The sequence below is a fragment of the Triturus cristatus genome, chromosome 2_1, assembly GCF_964204655.1.
Source record: "Triturus cristatus chromosome 2_1, aTriCri1.1, whole genome shotgun sequence".
Classification (NCBI taxonomy): Eukaryota; Metazoa; Chordata; class Amphibia; order Caudata; family Salamandridae; genus Triturus; species Triturus cristatus.
In genome coordinates this window covers 249,230,587-249,253,426 of record NC_140581.1, presented here as the reverse complement: position 1 = coordinate 249,253,426, position 22,840 = coordinate 249,230,587, and the positions used below count along the sequence as shown (strand labels likewise).

General features: G+C 45.5%; 1 protein-coding gene across 1 annotated transcript in view; it reads left to right on the top strand.

The window, feature by feature from the left end:
* ADAMTS12 (ADAM metallopeptidase with thrombospondin type 1 motif 12) overlaps window positions 1–22,840 on the top strand; it is a 4,274,824-nt gene that overhangs the window by 2,225,609 nt on the left and 2,026,375 nt on the right. The window contains exon 6 of the mRNA XM_085630806.1: window positions 3,118–3,242. Within this exon, the coding sequence (XP_085486932.1) occupies window positions 3,118–3,242 (125 nt within the window). The remainder of the gene's footprint in view (window positions 1–3,117; window positions 3,243–22,840) is intronic.

The window sequence follows — 22,840 nt, the reverse complement described above, 5'->3', positions numbered from 1 at the left end:
TGCTGCGCAAAGATCGAACAGATACGCCATTGATTACTGTGGCAAGATACATATAAACTGAGATGTTATGCCCAGAGAACTAGGGCCCCAAAATATGATGGAAACTGGCTAATGCCCAAACAGAGTCTGCCTCTTCCACCTCCCACTTCTCAGCAGTGGGACAGGCTCAAGACCAACTCCGGGTCTATAATGAACAACTCGCCTGCAATTTTATATAGTGCAAGCTTGACCCGAAGGTTTCAGAGCGCCTTACATGAGCACCAATTCTATTACAGACGGACACATTCATTTTAGTAGACACTGGGAGGTTAAGTAATTTGCTCAGCATCACAGGATGTTGAACTGATGCCGAGACTTGAACCTGGTTCCCCAGCTCCAAAGTCAAACGCTCTGGCCGTTATGCCACTTTCCTAGCACTGTAGAAAGCTTTTTCCCAGTGTTCTTCCAAAATGCTGAAACTCCCGGAATTCAGCTGCTCCTACTCACCCATCTCTTTTCTGTATGAACTATGACCCCCCCCCCCCCCTCCCCAAGGAGTAGGGACACCCCTGATCAGACACAGCCTTCTGTGAACCCACAGGCAACATTCATGCTCAGGATCTCACAGAGGCCCTAGAATGACACCCCCATTCTTGCTAGTCCATAATAGTAAGAATACTTTATTTATGTAGAGTACTAAAACGCCACAGGATTGTTGATACACCGTTAAAAACTAACGCAAAATAACTACATTTTTCTAACTGCTGTATCGATCTCATGAAAATGAAATGCAGTGTCAGTCCTGCTCAGAGACAAACCTTTCGTTTATGCGCCTGGGCAGGCTAGCAGTTCTGCGCCAGGCTTGCTTTTTCCACTGAGCTAATTTACAACTCCTTTGGCCAGCACGGCCTGTACAGCCAGTCCTAGCTTATATGTACCGTTCCTGCTTTGCTTCTTATTCCCCGTGCAGCTGACCCACGACCACAAACTGCGAAAAGACGCATTCGAAAGAATTACCCCCTTCATTTGCAAGCATTGACAGGAAACAACATTCCCTCCCTTCCCCTATCGCCCCTCCTCCCCAAACAGTCTGACTTGGGTTGTGTCTGAAATGATACATTTACTTGCCAAAATGTTTATTTATTGTTGATTCTTCTTGCGTTCGATGGCACGAGACGTGAGTTAATGCACCTACTACACAGCATTTTGTCACATTTAAATTGGTACTGGAGATAAAGTTGGAAATAAGAGATTCAGCCTTCTTAGGGCTTCTCCGCATTAGCAAACAAAACATGTTTGTACGCAATTGCAGAAAAGCATCAGCAAGAACAAGAAGATAAAGGCCCGCAAGCAGCGTGTGCGTCCCTGGTCGCTCCCACGGCAATACTCCCCGGGAGTGAACTTGAGAGAAAGGTGGGACATTCACTCACCATTAGCAGGTTACCATTTTTAAAGGACACACACAAACACCAATCCAAAGCTTGGGAGGAGTCAGACTCCACAAAGTACAGACAACAGATTGCCTAACAGCGCAAGCTCTGTTTAGGCTCGACCTAAAAATCACTTGTGGCCTGCCAGTTGGATTCCTATGATGGTTCTGGCTATGCAGGTCCCACTCTTGACCAAGTGAAAAGATATTCCATCCTCCAATCTGAAGAAAAAAAATGATTGACAGATTTGGCAAAGCCTAGATGGCACATCCAACTGTCAAAACAGCTCAATTATTTTTAACCTATATGGACACTAGTTTTTTGGCTTCGTTCCACAAGCTGCTGGACAGATTTTCACAAAAGCAGCAAAGGATTGCTCATTGGACGAGGTTCCTTCCTCTCAGTGAAATTTCCCCCCAAAATGCCCGTGCCAGATTTTGACAGATTCGTTTCTCTTGGGTATTACATGCACTTTGATAACCTTTTCTCAGCGTGATGTCTAACCTGATGGCAACAAAAATAGTACAGATTAAAGAAGTTAATTTTATATTTGAAGTACATTGTAACCATAATTAAGGAGTCGTGACTCTCAGGACTCTTTTCATGGACGTCATTTATGGGTCGCTGGGGTCGTACCTGCGACCCCTGACATTGTCTTTCGACCCTTGGCCTCAGTGACCACACACACAGTGGCAGGAACAGAAGGAAAGCAGGGAATCTTTAATTCATTAGTTTGTTTCCCGTGTCAGAATATGTTTTGTTGTTGCATATAGACAACATTATGAAGTGTGCATAAGGCATACTCAAATTAATTAAAATGTTGCTTTCCTGGAGGCTCATTACAAGAGCCCCATTTAAATTCCATGGTGACAACAGCAGCTGCTGGACGTTGCACGTGACTTTTCAGGACTTCTCCCTCCAAGAGAGGTGAGAAGGAAATCAAAACCCAGGAGTGACCTGTCAGGTTATATCTCCATCACGCTGACTTGTGTTCGGTCAGCCACTTGCTGAGTGCCTCTGTTCTGCAGCTGCCAATGAGATGCCGAATTCACTAACGCTTTCTTTGTCTTACTTTTGTAATAGTGAATCGTCGTCCATTAACCTTTCATTTCTTTAAGGAATCGTCTCTGTCAATGCTAGGCCTTCCAAAAACCTAAGGATGGTGTAGAAGAAAAGCACGGCTCTCTAGAACTGGCAACGTTCAGTGAGTTTTGATGGTTAGATTTTAACCATGTGGTCCCTTCCCTCGAATTTTCTAGGTTTTCGATTCAAATTCTCAGCAAGATATGTTCATAATACAAAATATTCCATGAGAGGACATATGGGAAGACACACACTTAAAACCGTAATTAATCATAAATTGCGAGGCACAGGTTGTGCCCAACGCATTAACAAAAGTCATCACATGAAAAATCTATTTCAAAATTTTCCATTAAACAACGTCCCTAAAATGCAATTAGTTTTAATAATGTTTTTAGACATATTCCAATTTTCTGGTTGATAGAGGACATGTTGACATTCAATAGATTGGAAACAAGATGGGTCCCATTATTTCTTTACAGTGACTTTTTTCCTCTTTTCAAACGTATACTTTGAGACTTCTAAGTGATTCTAAGTGTAACAAATACTGCCCTTGCAGTGATTAAAATGTAATGCTTTCAGCTTAATGTGCAAACTGTAGTAATGGTTGTATGTGTTTCTCCTCTAGCAAGGACTAAAAATAATTCATAATGCAGACCAGACATTACTCAGCTTTTGTAAATGGCAGAAGAGTGTAAACCCAAAAAGTGATACCCATCCAACGCACCATGATGTGGCCGTTCTTCTAACCAGGTAATACAGTAGTGATTTAGAATTAATGCACAAACGTACCTTCTACAGTAGTGTTGCACGTCAAAAATGTAATGCTGAACAAGATGTTTTAGAAGTAATGTCCAATTTGACTTTCTTTTCCAAATGGAGGTGAGGGGCAACACTAATCTGAGATGCCTTTGTAGCAGAATGTGATAAATCTTCCAGCTGTGTTTCTAATGATTAAGGTAAATCTTAACATGAGTGAGAAATCACCAAGTATGGCTTTAGAGCATGCTTTGGTTAAAAGGTGTGTTTATGTCAACACTTAAAGCCGGTTGTACTCACATTAGGAACAGCAATTTCCTAATGATGGTTATCTTACAATTGCAATTCGAAAATCTCTTTTCCGAATGTATGAAAAAAAAATGTACGTTAAATTTGCAATTCATGTAGGTCGCAAATGGACCTACCTCATGAATAATAATGAGGTAGGTAGCAGTTTGCAACCCATTAGAAGTAAAAGCTATCATAGGAATGGTGGCCTGATGGGGTTAGCAGACCACCAGGTTGGTGATTGCTTTTAAATAGAGCAGTCTTTTATTTTTAAATGAAGCATGTCGTCTTAAAGGAGATCTGGATGCATTTCAAAAAAGAAAATGAAACAGTGTTCTCGAAAAAAATGTAGTTTAACATTCTCAAATGGGTTGGTAGAAAATGATTTCAGATATCTTGGGGTATACATTACAGTGGACCCGGAAGAATTTATGGTTGCAAACCTCCAGGAGCCCCTGAAACGGTTGCGTCGGGATAGCAAGCATTGGCAATCCCTCTCACTGACTCTGCTAGGTAGGGCTGCACTCTTCAAAATGATGGCACTGCCCAGATTTCTTAATGCCCTGCAAAACACCCCATTCTCTCTTCCCCAATCGTATTTTCGGGCACTAGAAGCAGAAGTACGCAGCCTCTTATGGGATGGAAAACCGCCCGAATAGCTATGATTAAGTTGGTTAAAGGATGGTATGACGGTGGTATAGCACTCCCGAATATACAGGTATATTATTGGGCCTCCCAGCTTATAGTGCTCAATCAGTGGCTTCACTCGCCCCAGACTGAACCTGCTTTTCGCATGGATAGACACATCCTGGGGGAGGGGGGAATCATGAGGGCACTCTACAACAAAACCTCTAACGAGTACCTTACAGGACCCACCGTAGTCCTTAACAAACTGGGATGGCCTAACAAAATTACACAAAACACTCAGCTTTGGGAAATCGGAAAACTGGGCAGGCTGGGTAGTTGTAAAGGGTTTCGTCAATGGGACTTGATAGGTGTCTCAAGGGTGGACGATCTATGGGCTAATGGGAATGTCATTACATTCGTACACCTTCAGGACAAATGTCTAATGGCCGCTACAGAATTTCTTTATTTTTTTCAATTAATATATTTATTGATTTTATATAACATAACACAAGACTCGTTCAATGTTTCTTTCTACACATAAATGCATTTTACCAATACTCTGCCCAGTACATACATCAGAAAAGCTTTGTACTGTTCACATGACATTTACATTGTTTGTGTTGTTATCCCATCGCTCACCGGATTCAGAACACTGTCATCAGTTCAACATTACAAATATATAGCATATATTGCAAATAGCACTCCTGGAATATTACTCCTTAATCTGTGACTCCACGAGAGCAGACTCTTGCACCTCTTTCCCACCGCACATCCAAACAGTACCTTTATTCTCCACAAATGTTTTGTATAACGCCTAAAAAATTTTGGGTCGATTACGTGGAGGCCGTAAGTCACTATGATTTTCCGTTTGGGTACAACAGAATAACATGTCTCTCGACCATTGCGCTATTGTAGGGAGAGGTCCTCGCGACCAGCATATTGCCACACATCTCTTTGCTAATAGCAGGCCCATATCTATCAGCCTCCGTGACACCTTAGGAAGAGCCTTGGAGTACCCAAGCAATGCCAGCATTGGTTCTGGAGCTAGCGACAGTTCCGCAACTTGGTTCAGTTCCTCAAAGACCTGTCCCCAAAAATGAGCAATTCCAGGACATGTCCAGGCTAAATGAAAAAAATCAGCCATTTGGGTATTGCACCTATCACATGTAGGCTCCTCTCTCAAGCCATATCTGTGCAGACGCTCCGGTGTGTAATAAACCCTGTTTAGGAATTTAAAATGTATTAGTCTATGTTTTGTGTTCATGCAGCAATATGACCATATTTTGTCTGTAATGTCACTCTGTAGGTCCCGCTGCCAAGCTAATCGCGTTTTAGTGTAACTGTGTTTTCTATTAGACATCGATATTTGGTAAAGTCTGGTTATCAATTTCGTGGGCGTCTGTGATTTAATGAGAGTGGTCAATGCCAACAATTCAGGGGGCTCAGCCATATCCTCCCCAAGTATTTCGGTAAGTGCATGTCTAATTCTGTGGAACTGAAATTGTGCAAGAAGGGTCGGTGGTACCTCATTCCCTACCATGTCTCCCCAACTCTTAGACACTTCATCTGCAAATAGGTCGACTGTATGTTGCGCTCCAAGTGCCCTAAGTGCCATCACCACCCCTTTATACGTACACGGAGGGAGCCATTCACACCATTCAAGCCTGGCAAGCGGAGAATACATAATCGCTCCTGCTTGTAGCTGTAATAAATAATGCCAAGCATGTATCACTACATTTAGTGAGTCAAGAATTCCCGTGCGTCTATCAGGTGGTGAAATCAACAAAGCAGGCAGGGGTTTAGGGGCAGCCAATACTGTTTCAATGCGGACATGTGGCATGTCAAATGGGCCATGTATCCATTGGTATGCCTGTGCGCCCTGTGCGGCTCTATATAATAAGTCCAAGTCAGGCGTGCCCAATCCCCCCATTGAATACGGGAGGGTAAGTGTCCGCCAGCTGGCGCGTGCCTGTTTCCCTGGCCATGCGAGACATATCATGAGGGCCTGGAGTCTTTGAAAAAACACTTGCCGCAGCACTATGGGGATATTTGTGTTAAGGAAACGTAGTAAGATAACCATTTTCACAATTGACACTCTGCCCAGGAGGGACAATGGGAGCCGAACCCACCCAGCAATGTCTTCCTCAGGTTTGTTAATTGCAACACCGTAATTTTCCCGAAACACCACTTCCGAGTCCGTGTGTATCTTAACTCCTAAATACCGCACCGCGTCTGTGGACCATTGCAGTGGGTAATCGGGCTCAATAGGATTCGTGGCCGGGGTTAGAGGAAACATAATGGACTTATTCCAATTAACATGTAAACCAGACATGGTACCAAAGAGCACCACCTGGGGATAGATTAGTGTCCGGGTGACGGACATACAATAAGGTATCGTCCGCGTAGGTGGAAACAATCAGCCCATAGCAGGGGAAGTGTATGCCTCTATGGTTATGATACTCTCTGAGCGCACAGGCCAAGGGTTCAGCTGTTAGAGCATATAAAAATAGGGGGCAGCCCTGTCTCGTACCCCTAGAGATTTGAATAGGATTTGTAACTAAGTCATCTATTTGTATACGGGCCGTGAGGGAATAAAACAGCACCCATAGTTACTGCATAAAAACCGGTCCAACTCCCATCTTAGTAAGGACTAGCTTTAAAAAGGGCCATTCGATGGAATCGAATGCCTTCTCCATATCTAAAAAAAACCGCTAGAGCCCGTATCTCCGGCCTAGTATGTTGTATGGCAGCGAATTCCGTCCGAAGATTATACGTCAGGTTCCTGCCCGGTTCAAAACCTGCTTGTTCCGGCGCTACTAAGGAAGGCGCCAGAGGGATTAGTCTGTTCGCAAGTATTTTCGCAAAATTTTTCGTATCAACGTTCAACAGGGAAAGGGTACGATACGATGCACAGCTGTCCGGGGGTTTACCCGGTTTTAGGATTGCGACTATGATTGCTTCCCTCATAGAGGGTGGCATCGAACCGGTAACACACATATCCTCATATAGTGTGAGCAACTGCGGCAGCAGTAACTCGAGAAAAGCCTTATAAAAGGCAACTGTTAGGCCATCCCCACCCGGTGCACTCCCTGCTCTCATATTGGATATTGCAAGTAATATTTCTTCCCGTTCAATGGGTTGCATCAAAAATTTGCGGTGAGTATTAGTTAGCTATGGTAACTTAATATGGGGCAGGTAGTCAAGTATGTGCTCCTCCGTACTACCACCCCAAGTGGCACACAACTCAGAGTAATATTGCCGGAATTGCTCCACTACTTCCGTCTCAGTAATCACAGTGTCACGTCTATAGTTGTGCGTTCCGGGACTACAGATTTGTCTCTTCGTTGTCTAAGTAGTTGCGCAAGTACCGCCCCAGGGTGTTCCCCCTCAACATGGACCCGAGCAGTAGCATATTTGCTCAAGTGTTTAATCTCCGCATCAGCCTCTGTGTAATATTCTTCTAAGGTCTGCTTTATTTCTGGAGAAATCTCTTCAGTAGGCCGAGCCAACATTACCTTTTCCAAAGCTGCCAACTTATGTTCTAGAGATGCAAGACGGGTCCGGATCGATGTAAGAACACCCATGTGTTTACATATAGCTACGCCTCGTATATACACTTTAAATGCATCCCACACAGTTTGAAAGGAATCAACTGATCCCACATTAAAAAAAAAAACTTCAATAGCTTCAGCTATTTCTTCCTTGAACAGCGTGTCTAGCAAGGAATAGAGCGGAAACCTCCAGGTAAATGGGGGTATACGAGCCTTCGGGGCGTCTAGTACCAATAATAGTCGGGAATGATCAGAGTACGTGCGGGGAAGGATCTTACATGCAGTTATATTTGTGAAAAGGTGCCAGGCTACAAACCAGTAATCAATTCTAGTATGTATATCATAATATGCAGAATATTTTTTTTATTTTATTTTGACGGTTTGTATAGCGCGAACAAGACCCTGGCGGGTATCAGAGCGCTTTACAGAGCAAATATAGGTAATGACATATACATATAAATACAATGAATTATGTGAATACAGTACTGGTAACAATTAAAGATTAGCACATAACTACAGGAGTGTATAGAACAAGTTCAAGTGAATTTGGGCATGAGAATCGATTTCACTTCTGTTTTTTTAAAAAGCCGCAGATGGATTAAGTCTCATTTCTGGGGGTAAGGCGTTCCATATCCTGGGGCCATTCCTGAGAAGGTACGATTGTATGTTTTCTTCTTGGAGAAATGTTGTGGTTTAAGTAGAAGGTTGTTAGAACTCCTGGTAGACCTGTTACCACCTGATAGTACAAGTTTCTCCGCTAGGTACCTTGGGGTTTTGTGATGTAATGCCTTATGTGTCATACAGGTGATTTTTAACTGGATTCTGGCCTCAAAAGGTAGCCAGTTGAGGGCATGACGGTCAGGGGAAATGTGGCAGTTTCTTTTGGTGCCTGGACGAGTCTGGCGGCTGTATTGATTGAGGCTCTGAGAGGAGTGGTCGTTAAATTGGGAAGACCACAGAGAGCGACACTCCCATAGTCAACTCTGGGAATTACTAGAGATTGAACTGCCTGTTTGAAGTCATTTGCGGGTATGAAGGGTTTCAATTTTCTCAGTGTGTTTGTATGAAAATGTGCTCCTTTTGTTGTAGCGCTGATGTGCTTCTGCATGTTTAGCTTATTATCCAGGGTTATTCCTAGAGATTTAGAGGAATCAATGATGAGAGGTTGACCGTCGAGTACAGTTAGGTGCTTCATCCACTCGCGGATGATAGTTGTTTGTTTGGGGAGAGCGATTAAGAAGAATTCTGTTTTTAGTGTGTTTAGTTTTAAATGGTTCTTAGCTAGCCAGGTCTGTGTTTTTTTTAGCGTTGAGTTAAGGGACTTGATGTCTTCAAGAGATTGGACCTTAATGTAGAGTTGTGTGTCATCGGCGTACATGTGATATTGGATATTTGCGAAGTTGAGAAGCTCTGTGAGTGGTTCCATAAACAGATTGAAGAGTGTTGGGGAGAGGGAAGATCCCTGGGGTACTCCCAAAGTGATTGGGGTGGGGTTAGATAAAGATTGGTTGATCGTGAATCTTTGTGTCCTGTTTTGGAGGAAGGAAGTGAACCAGTTTAACACTGTTCCAGATAGCCCAATTCTATGCTTCAGGAGATCAAGTAGGTTGTTGTGTTTGACTGTATCGAAGGCTGAAGAAAGGTGAAGTAGGATTAGCAAGCATGCTTTGTTTTGATCCAGTATTTGTAATGCGTCATCAATTATGTGGGTCATGGCTGATTCGGTACTGTGCCCTGATCGAAAGCCTGATTGGAATTGGTCGAGCAGGTTGAAGTGGTCTATGTGGTTACTAAGCTTCATGTGGACACATTTTTCGAGTAGTTTGGCCAGGGTCGAGATGTTGGATATTGGGAGATAGTTATTCAGGTCTGATGGGTCCGCTGATACTTTCTTGAGGATGGGGGATACCTGACCAGTTTGAGGATATCAGGGATGGTTCCTTGCATAAGAGAGGAATTTAGGATCCTAGTCCATAGGGGCACTAGCAGTGGCATGAATGTCTTCTAGTGGGATGTTGGGAAGGGGTCTGTGAAATGATTGGAAGGATTCAGAGTAGTGAGCGTGTTTAGGATAGTTTCTACGCTGTAGAGGTTGAAAGTAGTCCAGGAGGCATTGTTCTTGAGGTCGAGTATTGTGGAGCAGTTAAGCGGGATCTCTGGTGTGGTCAGTGAAGAGATTGTGTGTGTACCGGTAAGGGATAATAGATCGTTAAGTAGGTCTGTTTTTCAGTCTTTGTTGTGAAAAAGGAGGCAAGATACTCACAATTGGGGGATGTATCCGGATTGTCTTGGGGGAGTGGAAGACACCCTTAGACTGAGCTTTGATTATTTCGAACAATTTTTTGGGACGATTCTTAGCTTGGTCTAGTTGTACGCATATGAAATCAGCTTTTGAGCGTCTAATCCTTCTTTAGTAGGCATTTCTGGTACTTCTTAGTAATTTGAGGTGGGCAGTGGATGGGGCGGCTCTCCATTGTCTTTCAATTACTCTCAATGATCTTCTGTTTTCATTTAGTCTACCATCATACCAGGGGTTTGAGTTCTTTGTGGTGACTCTTTTTAATTGTAGAGGGGCTAAGGTGTCAAGTACCCTGTTCATAGAGTGGAAGTAGTGATTGGTCATATCCTGTATATCCTTTGATCCATCTGGTGGGGGCGTGAGGATGTGACTAGCGGATGCGAGATCGACCGGATTGATGTTATCTAGGTTCCTCTTCCAGATTTTTGTTCTCGTGGGTTGGATAGAGAGTAGTTTAACTGCTTCCTTGATATGGAAAGTGATAATGTAATGGTCGGACCAATTGCAAGGGATTCTAGCTGGGTAGAGTCTGCTTTGGAAATTACTAGATCAAGGATTGAGCCTTTTTCGTGGGTGGGGCTGTCACAGATTTGGGACAAGTTGAGGTCGGATAGGAAAGCTTTGAGGCTATTGACCTCTGGGTCGTCAGGATCGTTCCAGTGGAGGTTGAAGTCCCCCAGGAAGATCTGTGTATTCTGTTGTCCGACATTTGTCGCTAAAATATCCATCATGTGTTCGATGAAGGTGAGGTTGTTACCAGGCGGATGGTAGAAAGAGTGTAGTGAGCATATTGGCTTGCTATTGCTAGTAATGTGTAGGCAAAGGTATTCACAGGAAGAGAACACCGGGGTGTTTGAGCGGCTCACAGAGAGGTTGTTCCTATGAATGCAGGCAATACCACCACCTATCCTATCGGGTCTATCTAGTCTTGTGATGTAGTAGTTTGGGGGAACTAATATGTCTAAAATGGGCATGGATGATTCAGTTAGCCAAGTTTCTGTTACAATTATAAGGTCGGGTTCATTGGTTATAATGAGGTCAGTTATATCAGTGGCATGACGTGCTGCTGATCTACAGTTTTGTAGGATACATTTTATCTGGGCCTTGGTTGTGGTGGTGTTCAGGTCGTGGGAGATGGGTACTCTTGTGAGGTTGTTTTCAACAATACCTCTGGGAGTGTGTCTTGTCAATCTTGAGGCATTGGGATGGATGGGTTGGATTAAGGACTGTTTCTGTGTATTCTCTAAGTGCACAGGTCCACATGGTAGGGATGGAGGCTCATAGGAGTGAAGTAGGGAAGTAAGATCATTTGGTGATAGGGTTTCCTTTTCCCTGGTCAGCCGGGATGATGCATTGGGGTAAGGTACTGTTTTCCATTAGGGGGGCACCTGAAGCGAGGGGCTAGAGCAAGGCTGCTGAATGGGTTTCGCTTGGGGCTTGGGTTGTTGCCGGATCAAGTCATGAAGAGTTTGTATGTCCTCTTTTATTTGTTGTAGGGACAGTAGTATCTTGTCTAGTCTGGGGTCAGGTGTAGGGGTTGTCATATTGATGTCCTGGACTGTGGTTAAGTGAGAAGGTGTTGTAGCTTGCGTGGTGTCCCGGGGTATGACGTGTGTTGGTTCGAAGGGTGGTGGATTTTCAGTGAGGATTCCCATGGGGAAGGGAGGGGTGGAGAGTGCTTTAGCAGTTTCTGATTCGTTGTGTGGCATTGTTGTGGAGTGGAAGTCACTAGGAAGAGGGAGAGTGGGGCGGGGGTATGAGGGTGTATTGGTGTGGGCTGTAAGAGGAAGGACGGTGAGATTCATATTGCAGGGAGCGGGTGGGACTGCAGACTTAACGGGAGTATCTGTGTACAGAGAGATTGGAGTAAAATCTGGAATAGAGTTAATAAGGGGGGTGGGGAGGGGTGAGCTATCCAAAGAGGTGACGAAGATGTGGTTGTGGAGATGGGGAGTGGTAGTGGGGGGCGAGGGTGTGTGTGGGAAGGCTACAGATGAGGTGAAGCGGATGTGAGGCGAGGTGGGTTTAGTAGAAATATAGGTGGAGCTGGGGGGAGTAGGTATAATGCAGATGTATGTTATTCAGTGGGGTGACAGTTGGACCTGTGGTGGGTGTATTTGTGCTATGGGATACCGAGGGAGAATGTCTAGAAGGGGGATCAGGGATTAGGTAGGGCGACACTCAGATAGGGTTAGGAGAGGTGGGATAGGGTCTTGTAACCTTCGCCTTGATGATTGGAAAGATATTGTCCAGTATATTAAGGTTATGGTCTGATGCCTGCATGAGGATGATCCCATTATGATAAATGGTAATTGTAGCAGTTGCGTTGTAGAACGGAGAGGGATTGATAGATAGTGTAATACCGTGTGCAGTTTTCTTAGTGGATGCAGATGAGAATAGGGTAAGAAAGGCTTTCTGCCAGTGTGCTCTCCCTTTGGTGTAGAATATAATGTAATTCGTTATGTGTCCTGTGTTATTTGAGAAGTAGGGGTCAGAGATTGGAGTTTCTGGGTGTGCTTTTAGGAGGTTATGTTTGAAGCCTTTGGCCGCCTTTTTTGAGAGAGTAGGAGGATATTTGATGGAGTAGGTGTGTTGGCCCTTGGGCTCCATAGTGTGTGTTCAGATTGCTAGGGGGGGGTGAGAAGGTCAGATAGTTAGCAAGTTAGAGTGGGAGGGGATCTATCCGGAGAGTATGAGAAATAATAGGCCTTACTATTTGTTACATCACCGCATTAAGGGAATAGTGGTTCTGGGGACTGACTGATCAGTGATTATGCTCTGGGGTGATTGCCTAATGTATTGGTCATTCTAAGATGGCCGCTTGCTTGTCTAGTGAAGGAGTAGATCTGGTGATTAGTCCTATCGCTCTTTCCATACATCCGAACTATCTAGGCAAAGTCCTCTGTCCATGCATCAAAACTACCTTGATCTAGTCCTCTTTCTGTTTCTGTGGGGGGTAGATCGAGCTTGGTCCTTTGATTCTGTTTGGTTGCGTGCTGTGTCTGTTAGTCCTCTGTCTTTGTCCATGTGGTGGGGTGAGGTGAGTGGACCTTCCTTTAATTAGCTCTTAAAGATTGCCATTTTGAATTTAATCTGGTCAGGCACAAAATGGTAGGACTTGTAGTGATCAATCGATGTGTGTCCACCCTGATCACCGCTGAGTTAGGGGGCCATACATGAGAGCTTGGTTCCCAAGGGTAGCCACAGCAATACCAAAAAGAGTCTATATGTGTGAGTGCCGAGTGTAGAACCTGCTTGTTTAAAAAAAAAAAAGACAGCTCCTTGTCACCGTTTATCCGGCGAAATCAGAACGTTTATGACCAAGTTTATTGCGTGTAGGTTGCACGTTTGAATGTGGTAGTTCATGCTCATCGGTCTACTCAATGCCCCTTATCGTGAGAGTGCGGTCGCGAGAAGACGTCCAGCACGAGAACCCACGCACCTACTGCCGGGGGAGCCAGGGGGCACATTGAGCACGGGCATGGAGTTCCGTATTTTTAAATATGCTTGCGGCTGGGGGGTGGGATGGAGGGAGGGACGGTACCTGATTGAGGACCTGTGTTGCCGATCCAGCAAAGGTCTGATATACTGCCTCCTGATGTGTGGGGGTGTTGCATCAAAGATTTCGCAGCTCTTTCATGGGCGAGTGGGGAGGGTGTCGTCCTTCTCTGCTCTGGGTGCGAAGAAGGCGCTCCTGCGCTTGGGTGTAGTGCCGGCTCTCAGGGGGGAGACTCAGCTCTCGGAGCTCTCTTCCGGGCCAGTGGGGTGTTGTCCCTCTTCTCTTCTTTGGGTGCGGGCCAGGTGCTTCTTCTGTTAATCAAATCGTGGCTGTCTCCACGGGAGTCTCGGTCTGCTCCGGTGAGTGAGCGATGGGCGCCACTGCTTCTGGGTCCAGCTCCTGCAGTCCTGTGCTCCCGATTTTTCTTCTCCGGTATGTGAGCGTTCGGCGATCTGCTGGAGTAGTGTGTCCCCGTTGTCTCTGCTGGAATAGTTTGTCTTCGTTTTAGATATCCTGTGTTCTTTCCTTTTCTTTTCGGAATGTAGCGGTAGGGCTTGCATGGGCTAACAGGGATATTTAGAGCGTTTCGATCCCTAGCCTTTCGGAGCTCATTCATAGAGCTCCTTACTAGCCGCCATCTTGCTTGTTGTGAATAGTGAGTAGTGTGTGTATCCCCCTTGCGTCTGGTGTTGCTGCCGCCAGACATCAGTCAGATCAAAGCGCACTAGTGCGCTTTCCATAACCCTAGCTGACGCCCATATGCGTCTCACCTGTCCCCCTGATCTGTCCAATGTGGGATCCCTGACAAAGTTAAAATCACCACCCCATAAAAGTCGTCCACCCACTTGTAATCCTACCATGTCAGTCAATTGCCTATAAAAATGCGGGGCATCGTAGTTTGGGCCATAGACATTAACCAGAAGCAGCTCCAGACCCCTCCCTCTGCATCTAGTGCTCATAAACCTGCCCTCTGCGTCTGTCACCAAAGGCTCCAATTTAAGTGGTCTTTTAGGGTTCACTCACATCAGGACGCCTCCTGTGTGTGTAGTAAAACCTGCCGCATGGATGTTGCTGAGCAGTCCTCTAGTGCGCAGTATAGGACTGTCTAGTGGGAGGTGTGTTTCCTGCAGGAAGTGCAATGTCAATATCATGCCTATGCAAGTATATCAGAATCTTGCGCACCTTTCTGTGGTCATTAACCCCTTGCGTGCGCACGACGTCTCCCGGCCGTCGTGCATTACGGTGGGCGTGTGCGCACGACAGCCGGGAGACGTCATGTTCCGGAACGCCGTTTATTGCTCCCACACAGCGGGAGAAATAAACCCACACGCAAGGGGTTAAGGCCACGTACGTTCCATGTAAGTGCAATAACAGTGTCAGGGCCAGCGGCTCTACTGGAATCCTCCTCACCTGTCATGAGGTTGCTCTGTGTATCGTTGCCTTACCACATGTGTCGGCAGTCTATCATGCATGCATAACACAAAGACATATTTTTCAAAAGTTACAAAAATAATCAGTGTGAGTCTCAGTACCATCCCTCCTCCCTCCCACGCCAAGCTATACCCAACTTTACATTGACGGAATGCCCCCTCAAACCCCCTGATTATCATAACAAATTCGCATCAAACAACTGTGAACGTAGTTACGGAAATGATACACAAAGTGTGGAGCACACACGTGGGCGGATGTTGCCTGACCTTGTGATAGGCAATCTACTACAAGGTAATCGTCAGTTACCGTCTGCCATCCAGATCAATATTAGCGTAAAGCGTGTTGAGTCTCGCAACAGTCCTTCCCCCCTCCCTTCAAAATACAGAAAACTTGTCTCAGAGCCATCAATATATCAAAACCATTTCTTACATGTAACCCATGACCACCCCGTCTAATCAGGACTTCCTCTAGCTCCGCTGGGAGCCAGTTTTATAGCAAATCATGCTACCACAATCTTCCCTGCCAGCCACCCTCCAAATGTTCCCATCTTATCTGGTAGGAAGAAGGGGTTTCTCGTCAGTCCTGTTCATCTAGGTCGCCTTCCATCGCTCCCTCCACTGCGGCGCACTCTGGACTCTGCTGATGTTCTTTTGCCCACTCTCTCAGAGCTTTCTGTGGTGCTTTGGGATCAGTGAAGATCCTGGATTGACCCTGTCAATTGACTCGCAGCCTCGCTGGGTATAGCATTGCATGGTCCAAATTCTGGTCACGCAGTTGTTTCTTGAGCGGCGCAAATCGTTTGCAGGCTTCTTGCACTCGGGTGGTGAAGTCTGGGTAGAGCAAGATCATAGAGTCCTCATACTGAAAAGATTTTTTTTCACTTGCAAGTCTCAAAGCTGTGTCCCGATCCCTATAGTTCAGGAGCTTCGCAATGATGAGACGTGGTGCAGCACCCGGGGCAGGTCGAGGGACCAGCGAACGATGGGCTCTTTCCACCACAAACAGATTTGAGAATTGCTCAGGGCCCAACAATGTATGCAGTAGTTTTTCCACAAAAAGCTCCATATTGCCCACTGTGTGGATTCTGGCAGGCCTGTAATGTGTATTTTGCATCTCCGAGAACGGGCCTCAAGATCCTCTGCTTTATCCTGTAGTGCTTGCAGCGCTGTGCTCATCTGTTTCTGCATACTATCCAGTTCCGCCTGCGACTCTTCAACTTCGGTGACTCTACGCTCTGTCATATCCATCCACTCCACTTGCTTGTCCATTCTTTCTGACATTCTATCCATCCGATACGACAGAGAATCTAATTTGGAGTCAATGGCAGATAGACTTGCTTGTTTGCTGGTCTGCATGGTAGTGAGCATTGTACGTATACCACCCTCAACCTGCTCCTGTCTGTCTTCTGTTGTCGCACCAGCCCCCTTCGGGGTGTCATCACTGGTCTGGCTCTTCTTCTGCTGATCAAAGGTGAGCCGCGGTTGGTTCCTGTCAACCCTCCCCATAGCAGAGTTCTGAAGTATATAGGCGTTATGAATCTTGGCTGTCAGCGGGGACAGTGTAGCGGGGCCACCCCCGCTAGGAGTAGAACTGTAGAAAGGGGGCCTCTGTCCAAGGACTGCACAACAGTAGCTTGCTGGTTCTTACCCCGGTCAGGGGTTTTAGTAAGTTGGAAGGCGCGAGGAAGGCCCGCTGCACTGCAATCCAGTGACAAGGTTCTCGCCTTCGCGGTGCGTCTCGGTCGGTTCTGCGCAATTTGGTCCCCCGTGGGGTGTCGGGCTCTATGCTGTGGCGCCGCACTATGTGCATGTACAACCAGCATGCACCCGCATCCGATTCTCCCACACTCTAGTCGCCACACTGTGTGTTCAGGGGATCCTAGGCATATCCGGAGTGACAAATCGCAAAAGCTGAACCCTCCACCAACTCAGTAGGCAATTCAGGATGTCTTATAGGCCGCAAGGAGGCCTCAATGTAAGACATGTCCCAGCGTTAGCTGCAGCAGTGGTGGGGTAGTCTGCTATCTCCCTCTGCAGAGGTAGGGTAGTCCCATGAGTCACCCACTACTAGCTTGGGGCTCAGCACAGCATCCACTAACCTTTCACAGGCAGCGTCCCACTAAGTATCCGAAGCAGGCATCGCTCTGACGCAGGATTCTTGTTGACTTATTGGATGGCGTTACGGAGCTCAAAGCCTAAGTGGCCGTCTTTGTTGCGGGCAAGCTCCGCCCCCCCACTACAGAATTGTTCCGCTACCTTCAGATCAAACATGCACTCATGGCCGCCATCCCACAGGGTACCACCATCCCAGATGCCTCGCCGTTAGAGGATAGGCTACTTACGGAGCGGATCGACAAGAAATCTATGTCATTAACTTATCGGAAAATAATTAACAATCAAATAGACCCTACACAAAGTCTCCATGAGAAATGGCAAGCAAATATTGGAGACCTAGATGATATGGATTGGAAGGAAGTGCTAGAGTCCCCGCAGGAGGTGGCCGTGCCCTCAAGATTGTGGCTGGTGCAATTCAAGGTACCCCACAGGACATACTTTACCAGGAAGGTGCTGGCTAAATTGGGGAGGGCAGACACTCAACTCTGTGTGCGGCAATGTGGAGACATAGGTACATTCTTCCACATGATATGGGAATGCCCACATATTAAAACCTATTGAGAAACTGTTACGGATACGATAACACGGGTCAGTGGGGCGCCAATACCACCGGAGCCTAAGAGATGTCTACTGAACTTTTGGGAAGCCACCGATCTTGGCCGTAAGGCCCAAGACTGGGTGGCGTTGGGTATAACAATAGCAAAACACAATGTCGTCAAGCGTTGGGGAGCGCAGGAGATACCAACGTATACAGAGTGGCGCAATGACATGGACTGGGCTATGGTGGCCGAAAAAGCACCTTGGGCTTTCCCAAGAAGTGGGAGCGGGTTTGGGGAGGGTGGAATAAATTTAGAGGAAATATCTGTACTCTGCCACCAGACCGATTTGAAACTGAAGATAGTGAAAGATATATTGTACTAGACAGAGGTAGGAGCCTGCGGTGGCAGGGTCTCTGGAACAGTGTGTGGTCATTGGGGGAGGAGTGATGACATGGGAACCTCAATTTCCGCATAACCTTACTTAGTTGTTTGTAAGATGATTTTATTTGAGTCGTGCAATCAATAATAAAGAGAGTTTAAGAAAAAAAAATGCTATGTGGGTCAAAAGTCGAACGATGCTCTTTTTTCAGCAAAAACATTTAATTTAAAAAAACATGCTCAAATGGGAAGGGGTCTGTTGGCAAACTTTCCCGTTTGCCAATGGGCTACCAATAATTTTGAACTGGTGAGAAAGTATTATTGTTTTACTGATTTGTGACTAGTATTTGGTTGCAAAATATTAATATATACTACTGCAATTCGGAATTGGGTTACAAATACAAATTGGGATTCGGTAACAAGTTAATTTGGTGTTTGTATATTTAAAAAGCATTTTTGAGCTCGCAAACAGCACAGTTCTGCACATCAGGCTGTTTGCGACCTCAGAAATGCTTTTTACATCTGTATCTTAGGCCAATATTACAAGTGGTCCATGATAATCCTCAGACTTTCCCCTTTGAAAACACATTGGAATTAAGAGCCGATCCTACACAGCATTGACTTCTTGCCAGAAATGGGAGGACAACTATTATCTGAGACATGTCTCTTCGGATGTTTGCTAAGACATCTTTAACCAGAAGAATTAGAGGAAATGCAAATCGAATCCCTTTCGGCTATTTAGCCAGCAACACATCTTTCCCCTTTGCTAAAGTGATGTTATTGTTATTGACATTTTTTGAGCGCTACTGCTACCCGAAGGTGTCCTGGCGCTGTATGAAGTCCTACCGGAAAGTGAGAGGGCGATGGAGTACTGGCGATATTATTTGCTGAACAGCCATGTCTTTAGTGCTTTCCTAAAGGCCATCAGATTGGTCATAGTTCTAAGGTATATAGGTATATTGGCAGCATTGCATGCAAGGCTTCTGCCACCCCAATAAGCTTTTTTTCACGCAAGACACTATCACCATATTTGCATCTGATGACCTCAGCGATCTCTTCGATAAATACCAGCGTAGTCTCTGTTGAAGATACTCTGGTCCAGTTCCGTGCAGGGCTTTGAAGACCAAACATGGGGCATATCAACAACAACCGGCGATAATTATCTCTAAGCGCACTTAGCGCTAGGATAATTATCGCCGGCTAGCGTGAATTTTTATCGCTGAGATAGTGTGCTATTAGCAACGCTTATCTCAATAGCGATAAAAATCCTCACGCTAACAGGCTAACGTGAGATTATCGCTGGAAACCCAGCGATAATCTCACGTTAGCTTGTTGATAGGGACAGGCAAACTTAGCCATGATATCCTCCTTCCATAGGATATCATGGCTAAGTCAGAAAAATACCAGACGTAAAAAAAGCAGCGTTAACCGCGGTTAGCGCTGCTTTTTTTGTCTCTAACAGGGTTAGCGACGTTTTTTTTATCTGATGTGAAAGCAGGAGAGGAGAAGAGGCAGCTGAAAATTGTGTTGACTGCTGTAAACATACATAACTGGTATTACCAGCAATAATTCCTGTGATTAAGGAAATGTTCTGCTAAGATTGCCTGCCAACACACTTTCTTTTCCATATTTCCTTGAACATACACAGCCCTGAGCAATAAATGATATTTTTCAGCCCCCAAATAAAATCTGTCATACCACTCTGCACAGGTACTAGTAACTTGTTCTGAACTGATGAATCAGATACATAATTTTCACAGTGTTGTTTGTTTTTACCACAAGGGATGAATTCAAAACCACCTGCTTGAAAGTTTGTAATAATGAAAATAATAATAACGATTTTAATAAAGTGAGTAGCTGCCACGATGAGGTGTCCCAGCACTAGGTACAGGAATACACAACCTCAAAGACAACAATTAAACTCCCTTAGCTCCCAGCCTTGAAGAATCAAGTTTTTGGAGTTTCCTGAAAACACACTTAAACTGAATTTGATGAATCATCAGAATCATCAGGGGGTAAGGGTTCCATAGTTTTGGTGCCATGTAGCCAGAGGAGCTACCCCCATGAGCGTGTTCTTTTAATGTTAGGAACAGACACCAGCTTTTCCCCACCTGATCTTACATTTCAAGCTGGTATATATGGTCTGACCAGCCTTGAAGTTACTATAGTCCTTTTTTTTCAAGTGCCTTGTGACAATAGCATTAAAAGAGGAGCTATGCCTAACTGGCAACCAGTGCAGCTTCTTAGGTGTTTCTGCCATCAACACATGCCTGGGAAGATTCAAAAGAAGGCGTGCAGCGGCGTTCTGCACTCTTTGAAGTCTCTTGATCCGAGCCTCAGGTACAACACATTCCAGTAATCAAGCCTTGACACAACCAGAGCCCGAGCCACTGTTTTTCTAGCTGGTTCTGGCAGAAGGCAGAGAATCTTTCTTAGCATCTTGAGAATTCTGAAACATTTCCCTGCCACTGCAGTGATTTGGCTAGTAAAAGACAGCTTTCTATACAGACAGATACCCAAAGCACTTAACACAGCTATTGTTTCCCTCTAATTGGAAGAATGATTCCTTTCTTGACATAACCACTGACCACACATTGTCCTCATGCCTTACATCATTTACCAGGACAGTTTATTATTCTTTGAGTATCACATGCATTCTACCAATTACCGTTTGAAATACTTCACTGTGATGCCATAAATGTGACAGGTACGCCCAGACGTGGGTCCCAAGCTCACTGTGCCCCTGTAACCAAGCTACAACTGTAGCATTCCAGTCGAAGGAAACTGGTCTTGGGCTTGCTGGTGTTCTAGTTAAGGGAGGATCTGACCTGGCAGTTCAGGTTTAACTTTTCCTATTGGAACAGGGTCAAGACTGATTTACATATGCTGTGTCCTAATAGAGGTTGCATGGCGTGCAACATAACAATGGACTGAGATGCAGCCCTTAATAATTACAAGTGGCTGAGATTAATTCAAGTATTCAACCCTTTACTTTTTTGTATACTTCAGTGTGAAGCCCTAGAGCTAATCCTGACTGAAAAGCCACAATTAGAGTGATTGGCAGCCCACCAACAATAGACATTGTACAGAAATGTGGGCTGCTAGCACCGCTACCAGCTTTGGTTTAAAACAATGCAGTTCATTTGAACCTCCTTATCCTGGGCCTCAGCATCACATTAGAAAAAAAGTGGAGATGAAAAGTACAGCAACAAGAAACAAGTATTGGCATAGCCAATAGGTCTCACGTTTGGGACCTTATAAGTGTTTAGCCATGCAACACTTGATATTGTTGCACCAAGGATATTGTGCTGGATAACTAAACACTTATAAGGTCCCAAAGGCAAGACTTATTGGTATGGCTTAGAAAAGAAAGAGATCGAGGCGTGGAACAGAAAGAGACAGATCAAGATATACACACTCAAATGATGGCTTTCGGAGACTAACATTAAATGCCAAAAAAACATGCAAACCGAAAGTTATGAAGACACAGAACCGAAACGCAAGCAGAGAACCCCTGAGAAAGGCACACAGCCTTTGAGACCACCACAGGTACAGTGAAATGCGGCTAAGGGTTCAAGTTCCCAACCTTGAAAAGTGGCGGGATCAACTCCTGATATTAACTGCGCGTGTACAGTTCAACTAACCCGCACTAGTCAAAAGCAAAGGGGAGTGTCCCTAACTCCTCACACCCCCCACCATCATACCACACCGCACCGGGGGAACAGCAAACAAGGAAGTAATAAACGAGCCACATATCCCTCAGTGCACGTACAGGCGCTCCCCAATACATTTAATATTTAACCAACAGCGAAAGAACCTGGACACTCCTGGGAGTGTGTTAGCTGTGTTATTATTGTACCTGCATCACCGTCCAACAGATGTCTGCAGACTTGCTGTACGTGGCCTTGTTTTTCCTGCTTTGGAAAGCTATCTATCGCCTGAACGCACTCATCGAAAGATCCTGTTGGGTCACAGCGGGGCTTCTCTCTGAACCTCTGTGGCATGGCATCCGGTCTCATTTTTTGGAGGGGGGTCCGTATCACAGCGAAAATAGCATAACATGACGAGTGCAAAGCGCACGTTCCCCAGAAGGGAATCTTGGCACTGAATAAAAAATGATTATTGTTACCAAACTCAATTATACTAATTTTATCGACCTCAGAAGGATGAAAGGCTGAATGGACAGACACACTGTATAAAGAAAACTGAATCTGCTTGTGCGCGTCAAGCCTGCCGTGGTAACCCTCTGTTAACCAGGGTTTATACTATTAGGTCACTTCAGAACGAGCTTCACATTTAATGACAAACTGTCTTCCCGTAGGCCCCACCCAAGAGACCCACAGTGCCCCCGAGGCAGGATTTACTGAATGATGCCACAAAGACTCGAGACGCCGCCTCATAGTGCTAGAACTTTCCACCATGCTGAGGTCCATCAATCACACCTCCAGCTGCCCCACAAACGTCTGAGAACAATTAATAGACCACTGAGAAGAACCAAGCATCCAGGTCTGCATTCGAGCCTGGTGAATCCGGCCAGGCTGCACAGCTGCCAGCAAAACACCACAACTACTTTCGAATGTGATGAACAGACACCATAAGACAGCAAGAGCAGCTCTGATCAATCATACACATCACAACACCACCACCCAGGCATGAACTGGCAACTGGGCCGTGCCAGCAAACCCCGCCTACTGTGATGCAGCAACGGCAGACAGACCTGCACAAATCAACAAGCATGCGAGTGGTGTGCACGCGCCACAGTGAGACATCTGTTTTGAATTATCGCGGACTGGTCTGGGCACGATAATTCAAAACAGTTGGTGCCTGTGCGGGTAACCGCAAGCAATAGGCCGTGGGCGGAGCAAA